The 25,529-nt window shown below is 46.2% G+C and overlaps 1 protein-coding gene across 2 annotated transcripts in view; it reads left to right on the top strand.

Moving 5' to 3' along the window:
• The first annotated feature begins 22,073 nt into the window (after window positions 1-22,073).
• The window catches only part of MORC4 (MORC family CW-type zinc finger 4), a 74,108-nt gene continuing 70,652 nt past the window's right edge, over window positions 22,074-25,529 (top strand). For both annotated transcript variants that reach the window (XM_074323477.1, XM_074323475.1), the window contains exons 1-2: window positions 22,074-22,458; window positions 22,585-22,657. In XM_074323477.1, coding sequence (XP_074179578.1) covers window positions 22,357-22,458; window positions 22,585-22,657 — 175 coding nt within the window. In that variant the 5' untranslated portion in view covers window positions 22,074-22,356. The remainder of the gene's footprint in view (window positions 22,459-22,584; window positions 22,658-25,529) is intronic.

The raw sequence follows: 25,529 nt of genomic DNA, 5'->3' as shown, positions 1-25,529 counted from the left end.
AACACAGGCAAACCGATCAATGTGATACACCACATAAACAAAATAAAGGACAAAGATCATATGATTATATCAATAGATGCACGAAACGTTTTTGACAAGAAACAACAACGATTTACTATTAAAACACATAATAAAATAGGTATAGAAGTAAATTACCTTAACATAACAAAGGCCATATATGACAAACCCTCAGGTAATATCATAATTAATGGTGGAAAACTGAAGCCCTGCACTCTACGTTCAGGAAGAAGACAGGGCTGTCCCCTATCACTGCTGCTTTTCAACATAGTATTAGAAGTCCTAGCCAAAGCAATCAGGCAAGAGAAAGAAATGAAAGGCATCCAAATTGGGAATGAAGAAGTTAAATTGTAACATTTTGCAGATGACATGATGCTATATACATAGAAAACTCTAAAGACTCCACCAAAAAGCTATTAGAAACAATCAACGAATACAGTAAAGTTGCTGGCTGCAAAATCAACGTACAAAAGTCTATTGCATTCCTGTATACTAACAATGAAATCTCAGAAAAAGAATAATAAAATAAGAACAATTCCTTTTGCAATTGCAGCAAAAAGAATACCTAGAAATAAACTTAACCAAGGATGTGAAAGACATATATGCTGAAAACTATAAGACATTTTTAAAAGAAATTGAAGAAGACACAAAGAAATGGAAACACATTACGTGTTCATGGATTGGAAGAATCAGCATAGTTAAAATGGCCATATTACCCAAAGCAATATACAGATTTACTGCAATCCCCATCAAAATCCGAAAGGCATTTTTTAAAGAAATAGAACAAAAAAACATCAGATTTGTTTGGAACCACAAAAGACCCCGAATAGCCAAAGCAATCTTAAGAAAAAAGAACAATGCTGGAGGTATCACACTCCCTGACTTTAGCGTGTACTACAGGGCTACAATAATCAAAACAGTATGGTGTTGGCCGAAAAACAGACACACAGACCAATGGAATAGAATTGAGAACCCAGAAATAAACCCACATAAATATGGACAAATAGTTTTTGACAAAGAAGCCAAAAACATTTGATGGAGAAAAGATAGGCTCTTCAATAAATGCTGCTGGGAGAATTGGAAAGCCACGTACAAAAGAATGAAACTGGACTGCTATCGGTCACTATGTACCAAAATTAACTCAAAATGGATCAAAAAACTAAATATAAGACCTGAAACAATGAACTGCATAGAAGAAAACATAGGTACTAAACTTAATGACCTTGGGTACAAAGAGCATGTCACGTGGGGTCTCTGGTCCCGCTCCCCACATAAGAACGCAGGATATGGTGAGGGCAAAAAGGAAGGGAGCCATAGATAGGGGAGTCATACCACTATATTCTCGCTGGTGGCATCCACCTCTCTGCAGTCCACAATCCACAATCCGCCCTTGCTAGCTCAGCCACCATCCTCTCACTAGTCCCCATTTTCTGCTAGCGTAGCCAAAACAGTTATATTAGTGGCCAATGGCTCACTGGTTACAGCTGACAGCTAACCAGCCATGGCTGATGGCCATCCAATCACAGTTGATGGCCATTTACTACCTGAGCCAGCACCTTTCCATGTGAGGCTGAGAGCCTGGAAACTGCACTCCTGGCTCTGCCCCCACACTCCACCCCTACAGGGTCTTGCCTTACAATCTACGCCACAAGCGTCTTCCACAAGGGGCCCTGTGCGAGGAGCCTGGAGGTGAATGCAATATCCTGGACACAGCCAGGCTCTCTGGGCACAGCCAGGGTTTCTCAGGGCACCACCAGTCCTTCTGGGCACAGACAGACTTCCTGGACTCAGCCATGGCTCTCAGCGTACTGTCTCTCTGGGAACATTAGAAGGGGACCAATGTATGGACAGTTCCACATGGGGCCTCCGGTCCCCGCTTGTCCCCTCTGATCGGGTACCTTGGCCCCTCCCCTAATCAAGCTGAAAGGAGTTGGCCTCAAGTGGCCGCATGAAGTCCTGGAGGGACATGGGTTGCGCTTTCCCAGACTTCTCCTTTAGGCTTCACCGGAATTGCTGTTCTAGATGCAACTGTTTCCAAAGTTCCAACAAGAGTGCTTAGAGTTGTCGGTCTATTTTTCCCCCGATCAAACCCTGCTGCCATGAGATCACATGCGTGTTACTCTCTGAGGCCCGCGACCTCGCCCCTTTACTTTTGATTTGGGCTTCCAGGTCTCAACTGCTTGGACCTCCTGTCTTAACTTCCTTTGCCTCTGGCTTTCAACATCCCCTAGGGTGGCCATGGCAGTTGTAACTTCATGGATCCGTCACCCCACATAGGGTGTAAGAATGGCAACCAAGTATCCAAAAGCACTCGCAGGTGCAGTATCCAAAACCAGTTCCCTCATGCTGGCTGTAAAAAGCTTGTCATCTGGCCCCTGCATATTAGGGTTGAAAATAGCATGTCTCATAACCATTTCACGGATGATTTGCGTAAGTTCCATATATGACTGCCATTGACTCACAGTGTCTGGCAGCTCGCCAGCCTGTCCCCATACTGTGCGTACCGCAGTAGTGAGCCACTCCATTAGAGAGTGTTTGCCCTGGTCATCAACCAACCTATGGCAGTTCTGTAACCTTTGTCGCAGGGACGGATGCACTGTCACAAAGGCTAGCTTTTCCTTCTCGCCTGGGGAGCAGAGAATGTTGTCTGCTCCCTCATCCCATAAACATAGTAGCCAAGCTGAGACTGGCTCTCCAGGGCGCTGTCGGTACCGCCTCCCCAGCTCCTGCAACTCAGTGGGAGTGTAAGGGGTGTAGGCTGTGAACTCAGTCACAGCTGGGTTGCCGGCAGCAATGCCCCCGGGGCCTAAAGTTTGCTCACGTTTTACCCTTTGCTTCAAGATTGGCCGGGTTTGGGGGTTGGGAGCTACACTGTCTCCACTTGCTTCCTCCACCTCTGCCTCAGAGTCTCCACTGTGGGGCACCTCTTCTAACAGGCGGACCCGAGATTCCAGCGCTTCCAACTGGCACACCTGGTCCGGCACCTGAGCTATTTCATTAAGCACATCTTCCCTATTACGACGCAAGGCCGTGAGGAACATCCAGCCCACGCGGCCGGCTGTAGCCTTCTCCTCCTCCGGCAACCGCTCAGCCAAAACCTGCAGGGCCCTCTCCATACTGGCCGGAGAGCCATCTATGTCCTTCCATCCCTCCTTGGGGGTCCAACTCCTGAGAACAGTGGCCACCGGGCACCACACACTTTGTGGGCACCATCTGTTCTCCTGCCCAGAGTCAGACGCCATTTCTACCTGGCCGGCATCTTGCTCATCACTCTAGGTGTCCCAGTGGGTTGTGGCCTTGGTGTAAGACGTCCACAACCCTCGGAGCCGACAGCAGCAGCAGATCACCAAAAGAAAGGCAACGCCTTCCATGGCCAAGAGGGTGGTGTGCTATCTGGAGGCTTGAGTCTCCCTGGCAGACTGTGCCTCCTGTTCCCGGTGCCACTCATCACAGGCCTCCCGGGGCTGAGCTTTCACACACACAAACTGCTCCACCATCCTTCAGAAAGTTTTGGCTGGCACTGTACCCTGCTGGCTGTGCCATGTGTCATGTGGAGCATCCGGCGAGGTCTCTAGTCCCGCTCCCCACATAAGAATGCAGGATATGGTGAGGCCAAAAAGGAACACCCACGGAGACATAGATAGGGGAGTCATACTACTATAGTCTCCCTGGCGGCTGGGTTGGAGACACAAGAAGCAGGAGCCACACGATTCGCAACCCACCGTCCACTTGTCTCTGCCAACCAACCTCACTTGCTAACTGCAATCCGCCTCTCTGCAATCCGTAAGCCACACATCACCATGCCACGCCACCACTACACCACCACCTTGCTAACTTAGCCACGGCAGTTATATCTATGGCTAATCGCTGACCGGTAACAGCTGAAGGCCAACTAGTCACAGCTGATGACCATCTACTACCTGAGCCAGCACCTTTCTCATTGGCGGCTGAGAGCCTGGAAACTGCACTCCTGGCTCTGTCCCCACAGAGCATTTATGAATTTGACTCCAAAGGCAATGGAAGTAAAAGCTAAAATAAACGAATGGGACTGTATCAAACTAAAAAGCTTCTGCACAGCAAAAGAAACCATCAACAAAATAAAGAAGCAACCTGTAGGGACAGAGCCCCAGAAAGTAGTTTCCAGGCTCTCAGCCTCACATAGACAGGTGCTGGCTCAGGTAGTAATTGGCCATCAGTTGTGATTGGATGACCATCAGCTGTGGCTAGTTGGCTGTCAGCTGTAACCAGTGAGCCATTGGCCACTAATATAACTGCTGTGGCTAGGCTAGCAGAAAAAAATGGGGGCTAGCAAGAAGATGGTGGCTGAGCTAACAAGAGCAGATTGCAGAGAGGTGGATGCTGCCAGAGAGAATGTAATGATATGACTCCCCTACTTATGGCTCCGTGGGTGTTCGTTTTTGGCCTCACCATATCCTGCGTTCTTATGTGTGGAGCGGGACCAGAGACCCTGCCCGGCACCCTGCACGACACATGGCGTAGTCGGCAGGATACCCTGCAAGACAAATGGTGCAGCGAGCAGGGTAAGGTGCCGGCCAAAGCTCTCCGAAGAGTGATGGAGCAGTTTGTGTGTATGAACACTCAGTCTCTGGAAGACCAGGAGGAGCAGTTGCTGGAGAGCTGGACCCCCGTGGAGGGGTGGGAGGACGTGGACGGTTCTCCCACCAGCACAGGAAAAGCCATGCAGCTGCTGGAGAGATGGTGCCCCGTGGAGAGGTGGAAAGATGTGGACGGTTCCCCAACCAGCACAGGCCGGAGAAAGCAAAGGTCATTGCGGCCCTGTGGGCCGGGAAGTTCCTGCTCAGGCAGCCCGGATGCAGGACTTGTAGTCCCAGGAGGAAACACTTGCTGAGTCCTCTGTGGGAAATGAGGGTGAGGTCAAGGTCATCCCTCACCTCCAGGACAGTCCTGGTGAATGACTGTGGACTATGGGGAATTGCCTTCCATCCCTAATTTAATGGACCGCTTGACTGTTTGCTTGAGAACTTACCAACATGTAGTGGAACTGGGGGATATTTGTTTTTGTGTCTTGACTGGCCACCATTGAGAATATGTAAGCACCTTGACTGTGAGTCGCTGTTGTTCCAGCACAGTACCCTGAGAGGCCCAGAGAGAGTGGCAGTGCCCTGAGAGCCCAGGCTTAGTCCAGGAAGTCTGGCTGTGCCCAGAGAGAGTGGCAGTGCCCTGAGAGCCCTGGCTGAGTCCAGGAAGTCGGGCTGTTCCCAGAGAGAGTGGCAATACCCTGAGAGCTCTGGCTGGGTCCGGGGAGTCTGGCTGTGCCCAGAGAGAGTGGCAGTGCCCTGAGAGGCCCTGGCTGTGCCCAGGGAGACTGGTGGTACCCTAAGAAGCCCAGGAAGTCTGGCCGTGCCCTAAAGTACTGGTGGTGCCCTGAGAAACCCTGGCTGTGTCCAGGAAGACTAGTGGTACCCTAAGAAGTCCAGGAAGTCTGGCTGTGCCCAGAAGTACTGGAGGTGCCCTGAGAAACCCTGGCTGTACCCGGGGAAACTAGTGGTACCCTAAGAAGCCCAGGAAGTCTGGCTGTGCCCAGAAGTACTGGTGGTGCCCTGAGAAACCCTGGCTGTACCCGGGGAAACTAGTGGTACCCTAAGAAGCCCAGGAAGTCTGGCTGTGCCCAGAAGTACTGGTGGTGCCCTGAGAAACCCTGGCTGTGTCCGGGAAGACTAGTGGTACCCTAAGAAGCCCAGGAAGTCTGGCTGTGCCCAGAAGTACTGGTGGTGCCCTGAGAAACCCTGGCTGTGTCCGGGAAGACAGGTGGTACCCTAAGAAGCCCAGGAAGTCTGGCTGTGCCCAGAAGTAATGGTGGTGCCCTGAGAAACCCTGGCTGTACCCGGGGAAACTAGTGGTACCCTAAGAAGCCCAGGAAGTCTGGCTGTGCCCAGAAGTACTGGTGGTGCCCTGAGAAACCCTGGCTGTGTCCAGGAAGACTAGTGGTACCCTAAGAAGTCCAGGAAGTCTGGCTGTGCCCAGAAGTACTGGTGGTGCCCTGAGAAACCCTGGCTGTGTCCAGAGAGCCTGGCTGTGTCTAGGATATTGCATTCACCTCCAGGCTCCTCGCACAGGGCCCCTCGCGGAAGACACTTGTTGCGTAGATTGTGAGGCGAGAGCCTGTAGGGGTGGAGTGTGGGGACAGAGCCCCAGAAAGTAGTTTCCAGGCTCTCAGCCTCACATAGACAGGTGCTGGCTCAGGTAGTAAATGGCCATCAATTGTGATTGTATGGCCATCAGCTGTGGCTAGTTGGCTGTCAGCTGTAACCAGTGAGCCATTGGCCACTAAAATAACTGCTGTGGCTAGGCTAGCAGAAAAAAATGGGGGCTAGCAAGAAGATGGTGGCTGAGCTAACAAGAGCAGATTGCAGAGTGGTGGATGCTGCCAGAGAGAATATAGTGATATGACTCCCCTACTTATGGCTCCGTGGGTGTTCCTTTTTGGCCTCACCATATCCTGCATTCTTATGTGGGGAGCGGGACCAGAGACCCCGCCTGGCACCCTGCACGACACATGGCGTAGTCGGCAGGATACCCTGCATGACACAACCAAATGAATGGGAGAAGATTTTTGCAAACAGTGCCTCCGATAAGGGGCTAATATCCAAAATATATAAGGAACTCATGGAACTCAACAACAAAAAAACAAACAACCCAATTGAAAAATAGGCAGACGACCTGAAGAGACATTTCTCCAAAGAGGACATACAAATGGCAAACAGACATATGAAAAAATGCTCAACATCACTAATCATCAGAGAAATGCAAGTAAAAACCACAATGAGGTATTACCTCACCCCAGTCAGAATGGCTATCATCAACAAGACAAATAGTAACAAGTGTTGGAGAGGCTGTGGAGAAAAAGGAACCCTCATCCACTGTTGGTGGGAATGCAGACTGGTGCAGCCGCTATGGAATGCAGAGTGGAGGTTCCTCAAAAAATTACAAACAGAATTACCATATGACCCAGCAATCCCTCTCCTGGATATCTACCCAAAAAATCTGAAAACATTTATCCATAAAGACATATGTGCTCCAATATTCATTGCAGCTTTATTTACGGTGGCCGAGACATGGAAACAACCAAAGTGTCCTTCGATAGATGAATGGATAAAGAAGTTGCGGTATAGATACACAATGGAATACTATTTGGCCATAAGAATAGATGAAATAGTACTATTTGTGACAACATGGATGGATCTTGAGATTATAATGCTAAGCAAAATAAGTCAGACAAAAATTAGAGATCCGTATGATTTTACTGATATGTGGTATATAAAACTGAAAACAACAAAAGAACAAGACAAACAAATGAAGAAAACTCATAGACACAGACAATAGTTGAGTGGTTACCAGAGGGTAAGGGGGTGGAGGGTGTGTGAGGACAGAGCCAGGAGTGCAGTTTCCAGGCTCTCGGCCTCACGTGGAAAGGTGCTCACTCGGGTAGTAAATGACCATCAACTGTGATTGGATGGCTATCAGCTGTGGCTAGTTGGCCGTCAACTGTAATCAGTGAGCCATTGGCCACTAATATAACTGCTGTGGCTACGCTAGCAGAAAATGGGGGTTAGCAAGAAGATGCTGGCTGAGCTAGCAAGAGTGGATTGCAGTTAGCAAGTGAGGTTGGTTGTCAGAGAGAGAAGTGGACGGCAGGTTGCAGATCGTGTGGCTCCTGCTTCCTGTGTCTTCAACCCAGCCGCCAGCGAGACTATAGTAGTATGACTCCCCTATCTATGGCTCCGTGGGGGTTCCTTTTTGGCCTCACCATGTCCTGCATTCTTATGTGGGGAGTGGGACCAGAGACCCCACATGACACCCAGCATGGATGTCAGGGTGGTAGATGATAGTAAAAGGGATCAAATATGTGGTGATGGAAGGTAAACTGACTCTGGGTGGTGAACACACAACGTGTTATATAGACGATGTATTACAGACTTTCACACTTGAAATCTATGTAACTTTGCTAACAATTTGTCATGCGGGAGTCTCTGCTCGCTGCGCCGTGTGTCACACGGGAGACCCTGCTCACTGCGCCATGTGTCGCGCAGGGCGGCCTGCGGGGTCTCTGGTCCCGCTCCCCACATAAGAATGCAGCATGTAGTTAGGCCAAAAAGGAACACCCACGGAGCCATAGGTAGGGGAGTCATACCACTATACTCTCGCTGGCGGCTGGGTTGGAGAAACAGGAAACAGGAGCCATGCAATTCTCAACCCTCACTGCGCCGCTTGCTAGCTCAGCCACCATCTTCTTGCTAGCCCCCATTTTCTGCTAGCGTAGCCACAGCAGTTATATTAGTCGTCAATGGCTCACTGGTTACAGCTGACGGCCAACTAGCCACAGCTGATGGCCATCCAATCACAGTTGATGGCCATTTACTACCTGAGCCAGCACCTTTGTATGTGAGACTGAGAGCCTGGAAACTGCTTTCTGGGGCTCTCTCCCAACACGATTGTCACCCCAATAAACTTTAATTTAAATAAATATAAAAAAGAAGCCAGCGAAGCCCAGAAAAGAGAGTGCCTTTTTCTAGGAAGCCTTTATGACTAGCATTGAGCTGGAGGAAAGCTGGGGGAAGGAAGCGAGCTGCATGCGGGCCTTGTTGGGGCACTGTGAGGGTGAGCAGGAGGCTCATTCAACACTTTGTTCTTTCCATCTCCCTCAGACTGGCAGGTACTCGGGTGGGTGGGTGGGTAGGTGAGTGCCGAATCCTCTTCCAGCAAGCCTTTGATGGAGCCATCACTCTGGCTGGGAAGTCCTTTAGCTGTCTATGCCACCAGCCCTGAGGCTGAGCCCTGGGCCTGCTATGCCCTCTGGGCTTCTCCAGCAGAGCTCCTTCCCATTTGTGGTCTCCTATCCAGACCCTCAGCCAGCCCTGCTGACCCCCAGTCTTCTTCTTCCCTGGTGAGGGCTCCACAGCTTAATTATGCTTCCTGTGTTCCCCTTGCTGTAAACTGCCTGGCTAATTTAGCTTTTTGGCTTTGACCTGCCACGTGCAGTGTATATCTCTCCCCCTCCTCCACCCTTTATTTTCTTTATTTTTTGAAATTAGTTTGCCTTCCCTGAGTCTTCAGAGTTGGAACTGAAATCAGAGCTATAGAACAAACCATGTCAATGACTGTAATGAAACTAAATCTCTGTTCAAAATGCGTATTCATATTGTATTCCAAATGTTCTGTTTTCTGTGCTGAGGCTTTTACCAGTAGCAATACGCCATGGGAGAAATAAGTACTCAATGTAAATCAAGTTAGAGCGACCATGGGTCCTATTTGAAATGGCTGGTCAGAACAGATAAATGCAAAGCGTAAAGTGGAAAGGGAGTTCCTTCAAATTAGGAAACAGGGCTTCATATATCCTCTCCATCAGTATGTTTTTGTCTTCCTTTTTATCTTGTGTGTAGTGAGGAAGCAAAAAGTATCTAGAGAATGGGAGGTTCAAAAAGCAAATTAAATCCATCCTGTATCGTTAATCTAGTTTGCAGTCTAGGCCAGTGGTGATTCTCCAATTTGAGCCTGTATCAGTAGTAGGTGTGGGGCAGGAACTGAGAATTTGTGTTTCTAACATGTTCCCACCTCATACTGATGCTGTTCCCTGGGATCACACTTTGAAATCAGAAATTGTGAGTCCTCCTACTTTGTTCTTCCTTTTCAAGATTGTTTCAGCCATTCTGGATCTGTTGCAATCCCCTGTGAATTTTAGAACCAGCTTGTCAATTGCTTCAAAGAAGTCAGCTGGGATTCTGATAGAGATTGTGTTGAATCTGTAGACCAGTTTGGGGAGTATTGCCATCTTACCAACATTAAACCGTCCAATCCATGAACATGCTATTTATTTAGAGCTTCTTTAATATCTTTCAACAATGTTTTGTACTTTTCAGAGACTGAGTTTTGCACTTCTTTTGTTAAACTTATTCCCGAGTATTTTATTTTTAAATATTATTGTAAATCAATTTTTCTTACTTTTATTCTCAGATTGTTCTTGTAAATGTATAGAAATACAATTGATTTTTATGTATTGATCTTGCATCCTGTACCTTTGCTGAATTAATTTATTAGCTCTAATAGTGTGTGTGCATGTGTGTATTTGTGTGTATGAGTGTATTTTTTAGGGTTTTCTATATGTGAGATCATGTCATCTGCAAATAGAGGTTGTTTTTGCCTCCACCTTTCTAATCTGAATGCCTTTTATTTCTGTTTCTTGTTTAATTGCCTTGGCCAGAGCCTCCAGTACAATGTTGAACAGAAGTGATGGGAGTGGACATCTTGTCTTGTCCCTGATCTCAGGGGGAAGGCATCAGTCTTTCACCATTAAGCATGATGCTAGCTGTGGATATTTTGTAGATATGTTTAATCAGGTTGAGGACATTTCTTTCTCTTCTAACTTTGTTGAGTGTTTTTACCATGAAAAAGTGTTGGATTTTTTTCAAATGATTTTTCTTTGTCTACTGAGATAATCGTTTAGTTTTCGGATTTTATTCTATTAATATGACTTATTGCATTCATTGACTTTCAGATTTTAAACCAACTTTACATGGTTGGGGTAAATACCAGTTGGTTTTGGTATCTAAATATTTCTAACATTTTAGTGGATTTTCCTTGCTAGTATTTTGTTGCATATTTTTTGCATCCATATTCATAAGACATATTGGTCTGTATTTTTCTTTTGTTGTCTTTGTGTGGTTTTGGTAACAGGTATTGCTGGCCTCATTGATGGAGTTGTGTAGTGGACCCTCCTATTTTTGGAGGAGTTTGTGAAGAATTGGTGTTAACTCTTATGTAAATGTTTAATGGAATTCATCAGTCAAACCATCTCTTACTGGGCTTTCCTTTGTGGGTATTTTTGGAGTTACTAATTCAATCTCTTAAATATCTTCACTTGTGAAGGTCTATTCAGATTATCTCTTTTTTCTTGAGTCACTTGCTCTAGTTTGTGTTTTTCTATAAATTTGTCTATTTAACCTAAGTTATCTAATTTATTGGCATGTGATTGTTAATAGTATTTCTCATAATCTTTTCTATTTCTCTAAGGTCAGTAGTAATGGGGACCGCACTGTGAGAACCACTGCTTCAGGAGGGATGCTAAGTAGGCTTGAAGGTCAGGAGTCTCTGGTTCTGGGAGGACTTGCCCAGACTCAGGGACTATACCTGTGACCTGGAGGAGGTTCTAGCTCAGTGAGGCCAGGCCTTGGACAGAGCCCAGCAACCCACTCCTGGGGCTCCTACAGCGGCCAAAGAGGTGGGTTATACCTGGGACCTCCTGTCAAAGGCCCAGTCTCTACTGGAGTCGTCTAACACCTGCCAATGTTCCTCCCTCTTCCTGGGTGGTGGAGGGAACTGAGGCACCAATAAACCCCAAGGCACATGGCCCAAGATGGACCCCATGCTTCGGAGCAGAGGTGGTTCTCAAACTGATTTTGCATCAGTCACCTGGGGCAGGACTGCTTGGTAAAACCCAGATTGCTGGGCCCACCCTGGAGCTTCTGGTCAGTAGTTCTGGGATGGTGGTGGCTGAGATTGTGCATTTCCAACAAGTTTCTTTGTGACGCTGACTGATGCCTCTTGGTCAAGGGAATAAAAAGGCTTCTGGGTTTGTATGTTCTTATGACTGAGGCAGAGAGGCTTTGGATGCTGAAAGGGAGAAGCTTGAACAGAGAATGGGAATTTGACACCAGACTAAAAATTCTGAGTGACTTGATTTCTCTTGGGTTAAGGTTTAGTGAGAAAAGTACCAAATTGTATATAGCATTTATTTATTCTAAATATTGTTGAAACAAATCATTGGATGATATCATTTAGGTTCAGTTATTTTAACAAAGAGAAGAGAACCAACGTTTATGGAACTCTATTAAGCTTCACAGTAGACCCTTTACATATGTTACTTTATTTGCTTCTTTCAACAACCGTATGAAAAAACATCAATTGAAAAAAGACACCCCCATTTCCTCAGATGAGGAAACTGAGCCCCAGAGAGCTTAAGTGACCTGCTTAAGGTCACAGAGTTGATAAGAGCTGGACCGCTGAAGCCCTTTCCACTATACCCTGCTCATGAATGCTTAAAGGACACATCCTTATTGAAAGAGCAGAGGAAAGGAGGGAGAATGTTTTCAGGGAAAACATGATAGAAACCAAATGTTTGCCATGGAGTGTAAGTAATGGGGAAGAAAGCTGAAGGGATAGTCACAGCTAGATCATGCAGGGCCTTGGAAGTCACCTAAGGAATTTGTACTTTTTCATAGTCAATGAAGAACTGCTACCAAAAGTTAAAAAGAGATAGGAGGTTAAATTAGGTGTAGCCTAAGAGAAAGGGAGGTGGTGGTGAGAGCAGAGGCATGGGCTGGTGGAATCATAGAGCTCTGGAGCTGGAAGGGATCCTAGAGCTCATCCTTGTCACTCAAGTGACAGATGAGAAAACTGGGGCCTGGAGAGGGGAAGAAGCTTGCTGAAAGGATGCTGTTGGGCACTGCCCAGCTCCACTCCTACTCTTTCCTACTGAAGCTCTCATTTCCACAGTTGCAGGAAGCATTGGTGATGGCCAGTGCATAGGTGAGCCCATCGCCAGTAATGGCTCTGGGCTGAAGAGAGCCCCCATGCCCAAGTTTGTGCACCCATCCCAGGGGACTGGAAAATGCAGGAACATAAAACCATGGCCCCTTCAGGACACAGTTTAGGACAACTCTGAGGGTCCACACTGGTTCCAGAGCTCTACGTGGGAGCCTTTGTTGTGGCTGAATCACAGTTCAACTTCTGCCCTTGCCCAGTCCTGCTTTTCTCACCTCCCGAAGGTGTTGATCCCAGGAGCGCTCCCCAAGAAACCTCCTGCCTGCCTACAAAGCTCTGTCTCACACTCTGTTTGCTGGTAACATGGCTTGTGACACTTCCCCAAGGTCACAGGCCAATTCAGTGGCGTCAGGACAGGAACCTGTGTCTTCTGACTCTTGACCATTCTACCACATCTGGCTGACCTCCCACATTGATTCCTCTTAGGAACTTGTGACAAGTGACCTCCCATACTGACTCCATTCAGAAACTTGGGACAAGTGACCTTAGAGACTAGATCAAAGCTGCCAGGAGAAACCCCTCTCCTCCCCCAGGGAGCCCCCTGCATGCTAATGGACACATGTATGTGTTGAGCTTCTTGTTACAGGAGGAAATGTCAGGTGCCTCTCTGGCTCCTCTTGGCCACTCCACTTGCCTGGGACAGTGGCTAGGGGGACTCAGTCTGGACCAGGCTGAAATAAAAAGGGTCATGTAGATGGCTCAGGGCTTTGGACCCAAGGCCCTGGATCAGACCAAGGCTGGCCTTGAGGTCTAAAGCTCTGCCCCAAGGCAGAGGCAGCCTAGGGATTCTTGGAGACACCCCCACCACACCCCCCCACATACACATAAGTGCCCCCTGCTGAAGTGCTTCCCTGATCCTCGTTTCGCAGAGACCCAGAGTTTCACAACTGGCACCCATGCTGTGTTCACTGGAGTCCTCACTCACAATGTGACAGCTGCCGCTGCAGCTCTGTTTGGTGGTGAAGTATGTGGAACCTCGTGTTATGGCCTTTGTATGGCCCTGTGGAGCCACAGTGATGGGATTTGTATGGATTCATTTGCTGCTTTTGCTTATGGGTGCACAGTGGCTGCAAGGCCTGGAGGAGGCCAAACCCTAGGCTTTCAGCAGCTCCCTTGGTCCTCTCAGGATTGCTTCTGTGTCTTGGGAAGCTGGAGAAAGACTGAGAGGAGGCCTCCGTCTCCTCTTGCCCCGCCCGCCCCCCCCCCCCCCCCCCCCGCGCCATATCAGTTGCCAAGCAAGAGGCCAAATACCTGGGAGGAAGCAAAGCATTTGTTTATATACCAAGTCCAGCAAGTAGTAAACAGGCCAATACTTAGTGCACCATTCAGAGTGCCCCAAAGTGAATGACACAGATGGACTACACACCTTAGAAAGCAGCAAATGGGCATTTTAGAGGTTCCAAGTCTTGAGTCAAATAAGAGTGAAGGCCAAACAATGTGCTGTGCTGAGAGGAAGAAAAAGCTGTGGGTCACTCTGCAAGGAAGATGATGAATCCTCAACCCAGACATAAGGCTTCTAGTTAAAACATTGCCAGAATAGATATTTATTGTTCCTGCCCATCTATCTGTCCCCTACTAATGCCATGTTCCATTTACCATCTCTATAATTACACTACTGGCTCCTCTGTCTTTCCCACCCTTGTCACTCCTTATGATAATTGCACCCACCTGAGTTTTGATGGTTACACTCAGCCATAGGATCTCTATCTTTTCAGAGCCCTACACTCCCCACTGCTATTGTGAGCCTAGTTCTGTAACAGCCTCTCCCACTGTCAGGCATAACCTACAGAGGATAGCCACTGGTGAATTTTTTAGTGGTGTTGGTGTCCCTCTTACCAGTGTGTTCCTCATTCTTGGTAAGTGGTATGTCCTGTGCCTTTCTGTTTGAGTTTTCCAGACTAGCTCAGTATATCCACTCTGGTATGCTGACTTCTGAATCTTTCCATCCCTTCTTCTACTACTGCCACAACAATGCTGGCATTCCGACCTCACTTAATGTAGATCATCACTTCCTATACTTCTAGGAGCCATCCTTATAGTGAGTTTGCACCATTTCTTGTGGTCCTTGCCAGGGAGTAAAATCTTGTATTCCAGGAGAGTGTTCCCACATCGATAAACTCCCCTTTATTCAATCTTATTGTTTAGCTCCTTGATCGAGCACTTTCAGAATCCAATTTCATGTGAACTCTCCCAGCTCTTGCCAGTCCACGCTGGCTAGGTTTCCAAATCTTGGCAGTATAGTCACTTTCCTCCCTTATCAGGCCTAACATGTTTATGCTGTGCCTTAACCCTTGTTATAGGTCTACTGGCCAGGAGGGGAAGCAAGTGCACATATTGTCTTGTGGGGGAGAAGCTTTGCATCATCTCCAAGCAAGAGGTGAGGGGACTATCAGTAGGAAAGTCGGATTAATTCTTCAGGCTAGTAGGGTTCAGGAAAATCTGGGGAATCATGATTTTGGTGGCATCAACCTAGATATCCCCAAACCTTATGTCAGGGTCCTATTTGTTCCCAGGAAGCATCCTGATTTTGGCATAGCAAACCTGTTTCCATTGGGAGTTTAATCTTTTTTGGAGCTCAGTAACTACCACATTCTCTTAGTCTTACAGCTACTGTTTCCCCCATATTTCTCAAACACTTGATACATAACACCAGATCATACACTCCCTTCTACAAATATACCGTCATAATTCACCACCTGGTTAAGGTCTTAACAATAATAGGACTGCCACTTGGTGGCAGGGGGCTATCTGTGCTATACCTACCCTTTGGTATGTGGTCCTCATTGCCAACTGTGCAGTGAGTAATCTAGCTCCAAATTCTATCTAAGTGATTAATTTCTTAGATAGCTCTCAGTTCAAGTGTCATAATTTGAGTTCCCCAGGAAGTTGACTCCAAGACAGAATGTAGCATGCAGGATGCTTATTAAGAAGTGACTTTCAGGTTAACACCTATGGAAGCAAGCAGTATAGACAGAGGGGGATGTTGAGCTGCATTGCAAGCTGAACAGTAGCCTCAGCCAACCCCACAGGGAGAGCTGGAGTTAGAATGACCCTTCAGAATTATACTAAGTTGTGCTGAGATGGTCAAGCCTTCATACCCCTTTATTACTCAGTCACTGTGGGCTGCCCCAGAAAACTTTGTAACCTTGAGTGAGGCAACTCTCTGTACCTGAGGCAGTCCCTGAAGGGGCTAACAGCTGAAGGAAGCTTGCCAACAGTTCTCTCAGCAACTCATCCAAAATGTCCTTTATTGAAGTGGGAGATGGGCTGGCACATTACAGTATCCACCACAGGCACCAACTCTTTGATCTCAAAGTTGTCAATTAAAAGTAAAGAATTAAGGAGCTTCTGGGTCAACATGGTGGAGTAGGTAAATGCTGTGCTCTCCTCCTCCCACAACCACATCAACATTACAACTAAACTATAGAACAACCATCATTGAGAACAACCTTAAGTCTGGCTGAACAGAAATCCTATAACTAAGGATATATAGAAGAAGCCACCTTGAGATTTGTAGGAGAGGTGGAGACACGGAACGGGATGGACTCACACCCATGTGGGATGGTTAAAAAGTGGGAGAAATATCAAAGCTGTGGAGGACCCCCTGAGGAGCGAGGGGTCCTAGCCCCACAACAGGCTTCCCAGCCCAGGGTTCAGTGACAGAAAGAGGAGTCCCCGCAACCTTTGGCTGTGAAAACCAGCGGAGATTGTGGCTAAGTGAGACAGAGGGCAACTGGAGTCCCAGGCTTTCCTCATAAAGTGCCCATGCATTGACTTACTCACTGACAGAATCACTTGCTCTGAGCTCCAGCACTGGGGTAGCAGCTCAAAAGGTGCCAGTGATACATGGGGAGGAAGTGAATCTCCTGGCTGCAGGGCGAGGGCTGGAAGGGTAGCTTTCTCCCAGATAGAAGTGCTAGCAGAAGCCATTGTTTCTTTGTTGAGCCTTCTCACCACCCAGCCTGCACAGGCAAGTGCAGGTGGGCACCATATCTGAGGCTTAGTCAAATATGCTTGGTTGATGAGGCTAAGTTCTATACAGAAGGATCCAGTGAACGCATTATAAGTAATGATGGAGTTAGACTATCATCATTTTGTAACCCCAATAAATTATTTTCAGACAATGAATATAAATTGATAAAACAACAGAGTAAAAGGTTGAATGGGAACTTTATACAGGCATGCCTTGTTTTATTGTGCTTTGCTTTATTCGCAGATGTTGTATTAATTTACAAGTTGAAGGTTTGTGGCAACCCTGCCTTGAGCTAGTTGGTTGGTGCCATTTTCCCAACAACGTTTGCTCACTTTGTGTCTCTGTGTCACATTTTGGTAATTCTTGCAATATTTTAAACTTTTTCATTATTATTGTATTTGTTATGGTTATCTGTGATGAGTGATCTTTAATACTACTATTGTAATTTTTTGAGACACCATGAACCACACCCATATAAGATATAGAAATTAATAAATAAATGTGTGTTTTTTGACTGATCCACTGACTGGCTGTCCCTCTCCTCCTGCCTCCCTATTCCCTGAAACAGAATAGTATTGAAATTAGTCCAATTAACAACCGTACATTGGCCTCTAAGTGTTCAAATGAAAGAAAGAGTTGTGAACCTCTCACTTTAAATCAAAAGCTAGAAATGATTAAGCTTAGTGAGGAAGGTATGTCAAAAGTCAAGATAGACCAAAACCTAGGCCTCTTGAACCAAACAGTTATCCAACTTATGAATGCAAAGGAAAATTTCTTGAAGGAAATTAAAAGTGCTACTCCTGCAAACACACAAATTATAAGAAAATGCAACAGCCTTATTGCTGATATATAGAAAATGTTAGCAGCCTGGATAGAACATCAAACCAGCCACAACATTCCCCTAAGCCAAAGCCTAATACAGAGCAAGGCCCTAACTCTCTTCAATTCTGTGAAGGTTGAGAAAGCTGCAGAAGAAAAGTCTGAAGATAGCAGAGGTTGGTTGATGAGGGGTTTAAGGAAAGAAGACTTCTTCAGACCATAAAAGTGCAAGGTGAAGCAGCAAGTGCTAAGGTAGAAGCTATAGCAAGTTATCTAAAAGATCTAGATAGGATAATTAATGAAGGTGGCTACACTAAGGCTGTTTTCAATGCAGACTAAACAGTCTTATATTGAAAAATGCTATCTAGGACTTTTATAGCTAGAGAGGAGAAGTCAGTGTCTGGCTTCAAAGCTTCAAATGACAGGCTGACTCTCTTGTTAGGGGTTAATACAGCTGTTGACTTTAAGTTGAAGCCAATGCTTATTTGCCATTCCCAAAATCCTAGGGTCCTTAAGAATTATGCTAAATCTACTCTGCCTGTGCTCTATAAATGGAACAACAAAGCCTGGATAACAGCACATCGTTTTACAACATGGTTTACTAAATATTTTAAGCCTACTATTAGACCTGCTGCTAAGAAAAAAAAATATGTCTGTCAAAATATTACTGCTCATTGACAATGGACCTGATCACCTAAGAGCTCTGATGGAGATGTACGGTGAGATTAATGTTGTTTTCATGCCTATCAACACATTATCCATTCTGTAGCCCATAAATCAAGGAGTAATTTCTACTTTCAAGTGTTATTATCTAAAAAAATAACTTTTGTAAGGCTATCACTGCCAAAGATGGTGATTCCTCTAATGGATCTGGGCAAAGTAAATTGAAAACCTGTAGATGATTCACTATTCAAGATGCCATTAAGAACATTTGTGATTCATGGGAAGTGGTTAAAATATTAACATTAACAGGAGTTTGGAAGAAGTTCATTCCAACCTTCATGGATGACTTTGAAGAGTTCAAGACTTCAGTGGAGGAAGTAACTGCCGATGTGGTAGAAATAACAAGATAACTTGAATTAGAAATGGAGCCTGAAGATGTGACTGAATTGCTGCAATCTCAGGATAAAACGTTAACAGATGAGAAGTTGCTTTTTATGGACGAGCTAAGAAAGTTGTTTCTTAAGATGGAATCTACTCCTGGTGAAGATGTGAAGATTGTTGAAATGACAACAGAGGATTTAGAATATTACATAAACTTTGTTGATAAAGCAGTGGCAAGGTTTGAGAAGATTGACTTCAATTTTGAAAGGAGTTCTACTGTATGTAAAATGTTATCAAAGAGCATTACTTGCTACAGAGAATTCATTCCTGAAAGGAAGAATCAATTGATGAGGCAAACTTCATTGTTGTTTTATTTGAAGAAATTGCCACAGCCACCTCAACCTTCAGTAACTACCACCCTGATCAGTCAGCAGAAAGGGAAGACCCTCCACCAGCAAAAAGATTATGACTTGCTAAAGGCTCAAATGAGGGCTAACATCTTTTAGTAATAAAGTATTTTTAAACTAAGGTATGTACATTGCGTTTTTAGATGTAATGTTTTGCATACTTAATAGACTACAGTATACTGTGGACGTAACTTTTATATGCACTGGGATACCAACAAATTTGTGTGACTGCGTTATTCACTTTATTGGGGTGGTCTGGAACTGAACCCACAGTATCTCTGAAGTATCCCTATAGTGGAATATTCAGGTTACGTCCACCTAAACCCACTGATCATCACCAACTGTTGAACAGTATGTACCTTCTGATTTGATGCAATAGGCAATATACAGCACCATCTATGAGCATCCCTGCTTAAAAAAACAAACAAAAACAAGAACAACAACAACAAATCATTGTACTGGAATCTAATGAAGCCTTTAGAGCCAACTTACAGTTTATAGTTAAGTTACACTTATGAGTATGCCTCCAACATGAGGAGCAAGCTAAGTGACAACATGAAGATGCCAACAGACAAATGAGAATATAGGCATTCAACAGTACAAGTGACTTGGTTTCTTCCACAACTCAATAGCATGAAGAAAAAAAAAAGGGAGACTGTTTTAGATCAAAATAGATTGAAGACACTTAACCAAGTACAATGTGTGCATCTTGTTTGGATCTAGATTTTAAACAAACCAAATGTAAAAAGTTATATTCTGTGGAAATCAGAATATGGACTGGGTATTAAAAGATATCAAATAATTGTTAAGAATTTTGTTTAGTGTGAATGTGGCAATATGGTTATGGTTTTTTAGAAAATTTCCATATTTTTAGGGGACAAAACTATATAGGGTAAAATGACATGATGTTTGAGATTTGCTCTAAAATATTCACAGAAATAAAAAAAGAAGAAAAGAATATGTAAAGTAGGTATGTTAGTCTTGATAATTTTTGAATCTAAGTAATACGTATTTGGGGATTTGCTATACTATTCTCTGTACTTCTTTTGTATTTAATTTTGTTTAAAGATACTAAAAAATAAAGAGAAATGCAAAGGACCCAAAGGGGAAAACGATGCTCAAAGGATACAAACAGTTATTTACAGAAGAGGAGAAACAAATGTACAATAAAGATTTGAGAAGATATTCAGTTTCACTGGTAGTCAGGGAAATGCAAATTAAAACAATAAGAAGATAGTATTTTTTATTCAACCTTTATTGGTAAAAAGTTAAAGGATCAGAATCATCTACTTCAAACCATAGCTGGGAAGGCAAATTGCCTCCATCTTACAGTATTTATTAAAAGTAAACATGGAGCTAGCCCGATGGCTCAGGTGGTCGGAGCACAGTGCTCTTAACACCAAGGTCGCTGGTTTGATTCCCACATGGGCCAGTGAGCTGCACCCTCTACAGCTAAGATTGTGAACAACAGCTCTCCCTGGAGCTGGGCTGCCATGAGCAGCCGGAGGTCAACATGGGCTACCCTGTGCTGCCATGAGCAGCCGGTGGCCAGTGTGAATGGCGGGCAGCCAGAGTGAGTGGCCAGCAGCTGGCGAGAGCTGCCGTGAGCTGCTGTGAGCGGCCCACCGATGACCAGAGACCGACTGCCTCAGTGAGGGGGTGGGGAGCGCAAAGCTCATAATACCAGCATGGGCCAGGGAGCTGTGTCCTATACAACTAGACTGAGAAACACCGGCTTGAACTGGAGTCGGGCGGCGGGGGGGGGGGGGGGAGGCAGAAGAAGGGGGTGTGGGGACAGAACCCCAGAAAGTAGTTTCCAGGCTCTTGGCCTCACATAGACAGGTGCTGGCTCAGGTAGTAAATGGCCATCAACTGTGATTGGATGGCCATCAGCTGTGACTAGTTGGCCATCAGCTGTAACCAGTGAGCCATTGGCCACTAATATAACTGCTGTGGCTAGGCTAGCAGAAAAAATGGGGGGCTAGCAAGAAGATGGTGGCTGAGCTAGCAAGAGCGGATTGCAGCGAGAGGCGGATGCCGCAGCGAGAATATAGTGGCATGACTCCCATATCTATGGCTCCGTGGGTGTTCCTTTTTGGCCTCATTGTGTCCTGTGTTCTTATGTGGGGAGCAGGAGCAGAGACCCCGCAAGCCACCCCGCATGATGCCCCGCACTACAAATGGCGCAGCAAGCAGGGTCTCCCGCACGACAAGGGGGAAAAAAGTAAACATGATATTGCACACAGCAATATTCTATAGAAATAATAGTACCAGAAATTAATGATATGTACGTGAGGATATCCAAAGTGGGACTTTTTGTAATACAAAAAAAAAAAGAAAGAAAGAAAACGTGAATTATCATAGAGGAATGGTTAAATAAATTATGCTTTATCCATACCAGGAAAAGTTATATTTAAAAAAACATTAAAAATCTTTTTTTTGTGTATAATCAGTATATGTTTAATAGCACAGAAAGTAGAAAGTACAAATAAGAAAAAAAACCTCCTAACTCCTGACCTGGAGAACTCATTTTGGAATACATCATTTTGTGTGTGTGTGCGCGTGTGTGTGTACACATGCATATGCATGTATACTTGTTTTTCCAATAAAAAGGTATCACATTACAGAGTATGTTGTAACCTCTTGTTTCCTTCATTGCCTCATGAATATTTTCCACATCAATATTCATCTACAAACATGACCTTTAAGAACTGAATAGTTTTCCAGTTTATGGATACTCCATAACTTAACTAATTCCTATTTCGGGGTATTTAAGTGCATTCCAATTTCTCGTTTTATAAATAGCCTCCATGCAGGCTTGCAAAGCTTTAAAGATTTACCAATTGCGTTCTAGAAAGTTCTTGGTGCTTCTGGAGACATTTGAGCCAGAGTAGTCAGAATTCTTTCCTATCACCCAAGCCTGCTATCTTCCCAGATAGCACAACTGTGGTCTTTAGAACTTGTAAGACTTGTCTTATCCTGCCCGTTAGTCATGCAGCGTAACTGGAACTCTGTTCCAAAAATCCCTACACCCTCTCCCTCCTCTCGCTCATTCCCGACCGTCCCCACGTACCCGCCCCCTTCCCCCCCACACTCACCCCTCCCCCCATTCACCCCCTCCCTCCACACCGCCCCTTCCCCACCCCCTCCCCCGCGCTTTCCCGCTCGGCGGCCTGGCCTATGGCAAGCGCCAAGAATTATTTAGGGGCGGGGATCAAGGAGCGGCTGTCAGGAGGTCGCCATATTTCTGTACGGCCCGGAGGCCGCCCTGGCACTCGGTGGGTCGGGAGAGGTGCTGACAGGGCGGGGCTGTCGCTCGGCTCTGCCTGCCTCACCCCTCCCGCCCGGGACAGGTGGCTGGAGCACGCCCCGCCCCCGCCAGCTGAGGGTGGGATCGAGGGAGGGCGGGTCCTGCACGGCCGCCGCCAGCTGCGAGTGCGAGTGAGTGAGGGCCAGCCCGGGACGGCCGGGAGAGGAGTCCGGCGGCAGCAACCGAGTACCGTGGCGGCCAAAAAAATGCTCCTGTACCGAGGGGCCCCCGCGGGCCCTGGCGCGCCGGGCAGCGGGCTGGTCCGGCCGGGCGGCGGCCCTCAGGCCTTTGGGATCCGCCTGAGCACGGTAGGTAGGGGGCCCGAGGGGGCGGACGCGTGCGCGCGCGCGCGCGCCCCGGGACTGCGGGGGGCGCGCGGGGAGGGCCCAGCGGGCCGAGGCCTCACGCGGGACGGGACTTTCTCTCGCCCCCAGATGAGCCCCCGCTACCTACAGAGCAACTCCAGCAGTCACACGCGACCCTTCAGTGCCATCGCGGAGCTGCTAGGTGAGTGGCGAGGGCGGGCCTGGCCGCGTTCGCCCAAGGCAGCGGTGCCAACGTGGTGCCGCGGACGCGAGAGGAATGTGCGGAGCCGCGCGGGGCGGGCCGGGGCTAGGGTGGGGGCGTGGGGACTGGCCCCGGCTTCGCAGGCGGAGGACGGGGACGGCGCTCTCTCCAGGGACTAGGTTCCGCGAATAAAGCTGAGGAAACAAGGTGTGTCTGAAGAGTTAGGACTTCTGTGTGGTTTTCCTCTCTGGCTCATGATGTCCTGGCCACTTTAGAATAGGCGAGTTAATAACCGAAAGGAGATGCATGAAACTCTTTGGCCCCAAGGCAGCTGGGATCCACAGGACTGGCGACCGACGGAAGGCGCCAAGCTTGGAAAGGGGCATCATAGTCGAGCCGGTAGAGTCATGAGGAAAGGTCTGGAAAACGGAGTTCTTTAACTTTGGGGACCAGAGAATCTGGGAATGATGGGACATCTCTTAAGAGATGACACGAGTGCATTTGGCTCCCTGTACTGCGGAAGGCTGGGTCCGTGGTCCACGAGCGCCCTCACACCGCTGGAATGAATACTGAGCACTTAACCTCTCGCTCCACTGGTGTTTGCTTTTAAAGCGTTTGCAGTTGATCCCTTGAAGCCAAGTACACCAGCTTTTGCAGTAGTGTGCTAAATACTGTGTGGAAAGCAAAGAAGGAAAGCATTCCTGGACAAAAGGCACCAGCATACAGTGCACATTATCAATGTTTCAAAAATTGAAAGAAGGGAGAAATATTTATGGGGCAGGGTAGTACAGAAAATCTAGAAAATGGTTTCAAAGCTCCCCAAATGAGCCCCCGTCCCTACTTAAGCATTCACTGTGGCCATGCAGTGTGAGTTGTCTTGGGCTAGAAGTCAGTGGGCAGTTGGAGCAGATGGTCAGGAGAGTTATTTGCAAGGGTAACGGAACTTTAATGATTAGTGTGACCATAACACAGAATGCTTACAATAGGTATGTATGACTTCATTAGAAGGTGCAGGGGAAAAAGTGACATTAACACATTTTGAATCCTAGAGAACAGGGATTATGTCTTTAAAGTTTTGCACCATGCTTTGAGTAAAACTCTGCATGGTGGAGTGAGATCTATGTGCATGTAGCTTACAAAAAGAAAAAGAGGGAAAAAGTAACAGTTTACTTGGTGGGAGGTGGAAAACAAATGTGTTGTTAGCTCATAGTGATACCATGCAAAACCATATGCATCTATGCTATACTGTGTGCTGAATTGTGTGGGTGATTTGAAGAGTGTTCCATTTGTAATTCTGGATACATGGTTTTTGTCTTAAGCACTAACTTAAAAGAACCTAAGCCTGGCCTAACACATCCCATATGAGTGCAAGTATTTATATATATATATACTTGCAAGTCTATATATATATAGACACACACATATGTATGTATGTGTATGCGCGCGCGCACACACACACACACACACACACACACACTTGCACACGTATATACAAACACAGATTTTGAAAACCAAATCCCAACTATTTGTGGTCATATTAATAATAGGGAAAATGGAGAGCAAAAAGTTAACTGGTAATCCAAAGCTTTCATTTCAGGTTTTCCTTCAACAGTTTTCACCTCCACTTATGCATTAATTTTCTAGTGAATCATTCAGTCAGTATTTATTGAGTACTCACTGGGCAAGGCTACCATGGTAGGTAAAAACAATTCACTCTCCTAGTGCGGTAGGGGAGATAAAATATGTAAAGAAGGTTCATGCTTTGTATAACAACAAAATAGAGAGTGATGTATCAGCAAAGATCCACACATCCCGTGCTGTGGGAGTTTACAGGAGGGAGGGAAGACTACCAGCTTACCAGGAAGAGGAGGGTTAGGAAAGGCTTTGTAGATGAGGTGACATTTGAGCTGAGATTTGAAGGATTGGGACATGTGGATATGGGTGAGGGGAGGGGGAGGGCGTGCCAGGCAAAAGGAACAACTGTGAACAAAAGCATGAAGAATACTGAGTAGTTGAGTTTAATTAGAGCATGGAGTTCACAAATAGTCAAAACTCTAGGTCCTTAGAGAGTTTACAAAGAGCTTTCACAAATACATTTTTAACTTTACTCTTTGAGGTAAATGGCATTATTATTGTTGTTATTATGCAGATAAGGATATAGACGCTCAGAGCATTTAATTGACTTTTTCAAGGTTACATGTCTAGTGAGTGGCACATCCAGGACTCAAACACAGGTCTTTTTACTCCAAGTACCAAGTAGGGAATGAGGGTAGAATGGTGGACTGCGACCAGGATGTGACTGGGGATTTGGGGATTTGGCCTTTTAGTCTGAAGTTTTCTCAACAGGGGAATGTTATGATTAGAGCTGTGCTCCAGGAAAGACAATCTTGCAGCACTATATAAAATGGGTAGGAGAAGAGAGAGACATGGCTTTGAAAGAGTGGTTAGGAGGAGGTTATCACAATGATCCAGGTGAGAGGGAATAGACGCTGTAAACTAAGAAAGTGACAATGGGAATAGAAATAGCAAGATGTGAGAGAGCTTAGGGAATGTATAGGGTAAGAGAGAGGGTGGGATAAAAAAGTGACCTTCAAATTTAAAACTTTTGGTCATTTGAATGCTGATACTATGTGTGTATATAGGGGACAGAGGAAGCACAATAGCTTGTGTTGGAATATGATGGCCTTAGTTTGAGATAATATTTTTAGATACTTGAAAGATGTCCGTAGGGCAGCAACTTGGTCGTGGCAAAATTGCAGGAATCCACATAGGACATTCTGGTACAGAAGAAGATGGGAGGCTTGTTAAGTGCTACCTCAAAGTCACATCCCCACTCGCCACCCTCTCTGTCCAGCGAGGCTGTCATAAGGAC

The sequence above is a fragment of the Rhinolophus sinicus genome, chromosome X (assembly GCF_036562045.2).
Source record: "Rhinolophus sinicus isolate RSC01 chromosome X, ASM3656204v1, whole genome shotgun sequence".
Taxonomy (NCBI): Eukaryota; Metazoa; Chordata; class Mammalia; order Chiroptera; family Rhinolophidae; genus Rhinolophus; species Rhinolophus sinicus.
The sequence above is the reverse complement of the archived record's forward strand: the minus strand, read 5'-3'. Positions and strand labels throughout refer to the sequence as shown.